The sequence below is a fragment of the Lactuca virosa genome, chromosome 4 (genome assembly GCF_052849685.1).
Source record: "Lactuca virosa cultivar CGN04683 chromosome 4, Lactuca_virosa_CGN04683_v6, whole genome shotgun sequence".
NCBI lineage: Eukaryota > Viridiplantae > Streptophyta > Magnoliopsida > Asterales > Asteraceae > Lactuca > Lactuca virosa.
The window spans coordinates 104,402,205-104,409,607 of record NC_136429.1 but is presented as its reverse complement, the minus strand read 5'-3'; the positions used below and the strand labels follow the sequence as shown (position 1 = coordinate 104,409,607).

Here is a 7,403-nt window from a genome sequence, read left to right as displayed (position 1 = left end):
TTTCAAATGAGGTATTATTGTCTATGGTGTCATAGACATTGACGAACAGACTCATACATTTTTATATGAGTTAGAGGTCATGTATGATATGTTTGCCGATATTCTTCACCAATCTAGGCGTTGACATTGTCTTTTGGGAAAAGATCATCTCATTAGAGCTACATCTATATACTAAGATGTGGCTATCTCTTTTTCGATTATCTTTCAGGTGAAAGTGTATCAAAAAATAATCTTTTGTAGTAAAGGATTATCGAACAAGGACAAAATTTTATTAATTGTTTTTTGATGCACAATAATCGATTGTATGAGAGTTTTTTTATTATGTAATGTAACTCTGTTATAAATAGAAATGTTTTTTTTTGTGTAAATCACGCTTATATAATCGTTGTATTTCCTTTAATTTGATGTTATTTCGTTAGCAATAATAACTCATATCAAATATTAGAATTAATTACAAATAAAAACAATATTAAAAACCATATTGTCTTTTCGTGCATGATAACTGATTGTAAGGTAAATGTTTTTTTTAATTATATAATTTAACTATGTTATATGGATTTTCGAAGAAACAATATACATTTCAAATGAGGTATTATTGTCTATGGTGTCAAGACATTGACGAACAGACTCCTACCGTTGATAGGAGTTAGAGGTCATGTATGATATGTTCGTCGATATTCTTTACCAATCTAAACGATGACATTGTCTTTCGAGAAGAGATCATATCATTCGAGCTACATCCGTATACCAAGATGTGGCTATCTATTTGTATACTTTGGAATGATATAAATATTCTCCATAAGGCACTTGATAACCTTAATATTTTTCTATCTCTTTTTCGATAATCTTTCAGGTGAAAGTGTATCAAAGACTAATCTTTTGTAATAAAGGATTATCGAACAAGGACAGAAATTCATTAGTTGTTTTTTGATGCACAATAATCGATTGTATGAGATTTTTTTTTGTATTATGTAATTTAACTTTGTTATAAATAGAAATGATTTTTATGTAAATCACGCTTATATAATCGTTGTATTTCCTTTATTTTAATGTTATTTTGTTAGCAATAATAACTCGTATCTCAAATATTAGAATTAATAACAAATAAAAACCATATTAAATTAATGAAAGTCACTTATAAGAATAATTAGCTACTTTTTTGCCAAATTCCAACTATTGTCTACTAGGTTATAACCTGTGGGAACCACGGTTACAAAATAAATTAAGCTTTCATAAAAAACTAATAATTACTAATAAATTATTAATAAAGATATATATATATATATATATATATATATATATATATATATATATATATTAGTGATGTAAAATTATAATAGTTGATTTAAATGAATATATGAAATTTATTTTGAAGATAAAAGTGCAGTAATCGTTTTCATGTAATTAGATATAATTACAAAAAAAAAAGAACGGAATCCATGATTTTAGTATCTATAAATTTAGTGGTTATATATGTAAATTGGAGAAAGAGTATAATGCCACTTGGAAAAATATTAATTATAAGAAACAAAATATTGACAAGTGGTATATTATTAATTAGTAGGTCTAAATGAGTGACACGTAGCATAAATGCTATTCTTTTTATTAAAATAGAGATTTTTTTGCACAATAATGCTATTCTTTTTATTAAAATAGAGATTTTTTTGCACAATAATCGACACGAATGAGTATATATAACAATGACATCCTTAACAACAATTTCTTTAAAATTATAAGAATAAACAATTACTTTTTGGACGATGGCAATTTATGTAAAAGATTAATATATAAACACTTTACATCTCAGCACTGAAGTTGACATTGAACTAAGATGTGTATCAAGGTTCCTAAATCTTTGGTCTCTTGTTAGCTATACCATTTGCCTAGATTAAGACGGTTTTTACTAGTAGTTTCTTGGTCTTCATGCCAAATTCCAATTATTGTCAAATTCATAGAGGAGAACCGACCTGTAAATCATATATTTCGTACAACTTTGTTGACTTTCTGTAGTTAGAGATTCCAACGGTGCAGTTTGTGATTTCTACATCGCAGTCTTCATGTTACAGTTTAAAGAACTAAATCGACCATGAAGGCTCGATGTCAGATAACTTTATCATTAAGATCAAGTTTCACCAGCTCGTGAGGAAGTTGTTCAGGCTGCCATGTTGCGGCTGCAATGTTGCGGGTCACTGGCCTGTACTGCTTTTCGGTTCTCTATTTTACATGATGGCTTCTTTTGTTTTGATAATCTCCCAATTTAGAAAATAAGTATATATATATATATATATATATATATATATATATATATATATATATATATATATATATATATTGCCATTAAGTAAGTAGAGAAGTGTAGATTTTGAATTGATATCAAACAAAGGACTACTTAAATCAACTATAATAAATGAAGATTTATTTTGGCATGTGTCTACCTCTCATGAGTTTTTGACATTTGTCATTTTATTATATTTTTAAAATAAATAATATTTACATGTAAATTTTTGGGTTTTTCCAAATTTTAAATTAAAAAGTCACATAATACTTCTATATTTATATTTGTAAAGTATTATATGTAATAAATGTGATAGTAATTATTATTAATAGGTTTCTTCATTCCTTATTTTAAAATTTTATTTAAAAAAATATTTAATGTTTGTATTTAATATTTAATATTTTGTTTAATTAACTCGTGTAATACACGGGTTTTACACTTAGTAGACGAAAATACCATAATTTTAGAATATTTTAAAATTTTTAACCGTCTTTTCTTTATAGAAAAAACAATTAGAAAATAATAGTAATTGATTTTGAAAATTCCTAGAAAAAAAGTATTTTCAAAATATTTTTTTGTCATATATTAGAATTTAGAAGATATTATTGAGATCGAAAATTATAATCAAGTTCAAAAAACTAGATTTTCAAACCCGTTTTGAAAATTCATATCTGGCCTCGAAAAACCTGATTTTTGAATCATTTTTATATGATATGTCGGATTTTAAAAATTATGACCAACTCTTATTATTCTTGAAAAATGATGAATATTATGTAATATGAGTTTTTATTAACTGGTAAACGAGGTCACTAAACAAGCACTTAATCTTTAAAAAAAAGAAAAACGGCTTACGTTTAAGTCGTCAAATTTGATCTCTTGTTACAATGAAACTTTGATCCTTGAGCACATGCAAAAGAAACCAATAATTTGTTTGTACTAAAATTGCTAATTGTTGTAAGCTATACGTTTTTTTATATTTGTAAAACTAATAATTTGTAGTTGCTAAAAACAAATACAATAATTTAATAATTATTAAACCATATAATGAAATCAATATTTATAAATAAAAATAAAAAATTAAGAAATGTGATAAAAAGATTGGTGAGTGCTAGTACAAACTAGAATGTGGCCAAATACTTGGAATTAAAAAATATTTTAATTAATCCGTCAACTTAATCATTGAAGATCCCAATTATTACTTTCTTAATTTTAGAACTTTTTATCATCTATAATCCCGTCTCATTCATCCACCTGTACTTTTATACTTATTTAAATATATAATATTCATATTTCATTTGTTTTTTAATCATCCTTTTCATACAACTGTATTTTCTTGATGGCTGGAAATATGGAATCTACAAGTAGTCTATTATTGAAAGGGGACAGACATATTTACTGATAGCCATTTTATTTATTCATTGACAGAAGAGGTACCTTCTGTTATGGTAAATAGACAGATGTCACCCTTGTATATATTTTTCATTCATTTTAGTCAATAAAGTAACCTTTTTATTCCAAATTTATTCATCGACAGAAGAGGTACCTTCTGTTATGCTAAATATACAAATGTCACCCTTGTGTATATTTTTCATTCATTTTAGTCAATAAAGTAACCTTTTTATTCCAATCAAAATCTTAAAGAGGTTAGCTTAATTCCTTTAATCAGTTGACATGGTCTATGGTCACGTATATTATGTATGTGGTGTGTGTCTAAATGTATGTTTGCATCTAGGGTCGGTCTTGAGAATTCAAATGCTCAGGACCAGCAGGAAAAAACAGGCATTTAGGCCTTAATGTGAAACGAATTAAATTACACAAACTAATTTTTTAAAAACGACGATAAACTTTAATACAATAAACATAGCAAAATCATAGTCTATACTCTTCGTAGTCTATACTCTCTAAGATTTCGCTCTCGATAGATATCACCGCCAAACCGCTAAGTTTTTCTTAGGCCATTGTGGAGCGTAAGTAAGATTTCAAAAACTTCAATTTTGAAAAACTCAGTTTTACAGATGTAACCGTTACTGAAATAGTCAACAATATTCTATATGCAATGCATGCATTTGGGAAAATAATCAAGTTCTTTCAAAAACTTCAAAATATCTATAGGGTTGCTAAATTCATTGGCTTCCAATGTGTCAAATAATTTCAACTCCGTATAAAGTTCATCGACATCAATATTCGATCTTTCTACAAACTTGAGTGTTTTTTCAAGATGATGACAAGATGTCTTAAGATCTTTATCTTTAATTCCCCTTGAATTATGTAGAAATAAAAAACCAAATACTTTGTAGTACTCTTTGAATTGTTCAAATCTTGTCTCAAGAGAAGAAATAGCTTGATCAACAATGTATAAGAAATAATTGACTATGAAATTCTCTTCGGCTGTAAATGACACTTCTTCGCTACTTGAACTCTCATCAAACCTTTTTTTTCCTTGGAATCAAACACTTTTGTAGAAAATATTTGATCAATACCCATTTCAATAGCAATCTCCTTAGCTTCATGAATCGATTTTGAAAAATCGGTTTCTCTATAATTTTTGAAGTACTCAATCAATTTGTTTATTTCTGTTATAGCATTATCAAGATGCATATACTTTGATTGTAACTTTTTATTAACAATATTCACATGGTTTAATACTTCATACCTGATAACAATTGATACCAAAAATTCAAACTCACTAAGTTCTTTTTCTGCTAGTGAAGTTGCTTCACTTGCAATTACAACATCATTATCTTTTTCTCCAACTTGAAGTAAAGCTTCCCATACATCAATAAGTTGCAATTTAATAGCTTTTACACTCTCAACCTGGCTTTCCCAACGAGTTTTACACAATTACTTACGACTCCAAGCTTTAACATTATCTTTCAAAATTTTCCACCTCTTAGTAGAATTTGCAAATATAGTATAAATGCGTTGGATGAGTCCAAAAAAGTTCTTTCCTTTAACACACTTGTTAGCCATATCACATAATATTAGATTAACAGAATAGCAACCACAATAAGTGTAAAATGTCGAGGATTTAGATTTAAAAATCTCTTTTGCACTCCTTGATGCTTTCCTTTCATGTTTGCTCCATTATCATAGTCTCGACCACGCATATCATCAATTTCAAGACCAAGAGACTTTAACTCCTCAAGTGTAATATCAAATAGTCCTTTTCCGGTGGTATCATCAACATTCAAAAAACCTAAAAATGACTCCTCGACAGTAACAAAATTATATGATAACTTTAAATAACTCACTATTATAGTCATTTCTTATTGGTGACATGAATCGAGAGTACAATCAAGTATGAGTGAGTAGTAATTTGCTTCCTTTATTTTCTTGATAGGTTCTTTTTTAATTTCTTATCAAATGTATTAGTTTGTTTTTTATCGGGTGCCCAAGATAATGCACATGAAGCCCGCCACTTGTGATCCGCCACACATGCTCTTTGATAGTCGGGTCAAACTTTTTCAACATTTCAATGACACCCAAAAAAAAATTCATTACCTGTTAAGTACAATTAACAAATAAGAATTGGAATCAGTCATAATAATTAACAAAAAGGTATTTAGTGGAATTGGATAAAAAATATATATATAATTTATAGTTATCTTTTTTATATAAAATTTCATTTGATCCACGAAATGTTAAATTTTGTTTAGCAAGACACTTCATTACTGAAATGATTCTCAAAATGACTTGTTCCCAGTAATATCTTTCTTTCTTGAATTGCTCGTATTGAACTTTATCAATTTTTTTGTTCAAGTTCATTCTTTTACGCATATCAAACCACTTCTTCCTATTTGTGAGATGATCCAATGAAATTTCATGTTCTTTAACTCTATTGGCAACATGGTGCCAATCTTAATAACGTTCATCACCCCATTTACCTTTTGAAACCCCTTTTCTAAACAATTTACAACAGAAACAAAATACTATGTCAAGCTCTTTCGAATATACTAGCCATTCTCTATCACACTTCTCTAAATTTGATAAAGTTCTTGTATATAATGCTGCAGAAAATCGTCTACCATTCTTATCGTAGGGACCATACACTAGTGTCTCTTTTAGGACCTTTCTCAACCAAAAGTTTTATCTCCTCATAATTAAGTTTTTCCCATCTTCTTGGATCGCATATATCAACATTCTCTTTAATGGGCTCTTGCTCTTCTACATCTTTTATTACTACTTCTACATGCTTTTGCTCTTTTACTACTATTTCTACATGAACTTGCTCTTCAACATGATGTTCAACATGCTCTTCAACAGGTTTTCTATGGATAAACTTATCTAGAGCATCAATGTCATCCTTTCTCTTTTCATCATCTAGTTTTCTCTTTTGACGTTTTTGACTACCGGATGGTTTTTTAGACTTCATCACTACAAGTTCAATAATCAAGAGTTTCAAATTTCAACATTCAACTTACATAAACATATAAACATAATTGGTAATCTCGTAATATAATTTAATTTCTAATAACCAATTAACATACTTTGATTACTCATAATCTGATTTTTGATTTCATCATTCATTAACATATTCTAATTTCTCATAATCTTATTTCTGATTTCTGATTTCATCATTCACTAACTATAATCTGATAACATTCACGTTCTGATTTCTGATTCAATTTCAATAGAACAATCTAATTCAATTTCTAATGAGTAGTTCACTAATTCTAATATCTAATTTGATCATGTGATAGTGTGATACTATGATTCAACATTCAATATTTCAAAAATAAAACAAACAAAATTGATAATTTAATGATGAATGATCGACTAGAATAAAAATAAAACAAGAAAAGTGGAATAATCGGCCAATATACTGTTGTTACCCTTTTCATGTTCTGGTTTCTAAAAGTCTGAATGAATAATGATCCACGCTAGACAGAATCACAAAAAACTCAAAATATTTGAATCGTCCCTACTCCCTCGCAACTCGATGCATGTTGTATTGTACAACTTGTATACAATCGTCGCTCATGCTCACAGAATACTCGACATAATTGTAGAAGTGGGTCGCATCCCTGTACTGTTGGACGTCTGGTGGACTGATGGAGCTTAGCATTTGGGCCTAGATTTTTGATTAAACATAATATAGGTAAAAAAAATTAGGCCTCTGAAAAAAATA

General features: G+C 28.2%; 1 protein-coding gene across 1 annotated transcript; it reads right to left on the bottom strand.

The window, feature by feature from the left end:
- Window positions 1–4,322: 4,322 nt before the first annotated feature.
- On the bottom strand, window positions 4,323–6,802 carry LOC145104853 (uncharacterized). Its single transcript, XM_079042020.1, has 9 exons — window positions 6,763–6,802; window positions 6,324–6,649; window positions 6,160–6,176; window positions 5,948–6,068; window positions 5,681–5,776; window positions 5,278–5,481; window positions 4,929–5,089; window positions 4,705–4,811; window positions 4,323–4,615 (listed from the first exon to the last, which is right to left on the bottom strand). The coding sequence occupies exons 1-9, from the start codon at window positions 6,800–6,802 to the stop codon at window positions 4,323–4,325; spliced, it is 1,365 nt and encodes a 454-aa protein (XP_078898146.1).
- Window positions 6,803–7,403: the final 601 nt, after the last annotated feature.

Bases quoted from the DNA above. Each gene is read 5' to 3' on its own strand.
- LOC145104853 (XM_079042020.1), bottom strand. From the start codon at position 6,802: ATGAATGATGAAATCAAAAATCAGATTATGAGTAATCAAA. The intron at 6,650-6,762 runs GTATGTTAATTG...TTGAACTTGTAG, and splicing joins TCAGATTATGAGTAATCAAA to TGATGAAGTCTAAAAAACCA. The intron at 4,812-4,928 runs GTATGAAGTATT...CAAAAATTATAG, and splicing joins TTGGTATCAATTGTTATCAG to AGAAACCGATTTTTCAAAAT.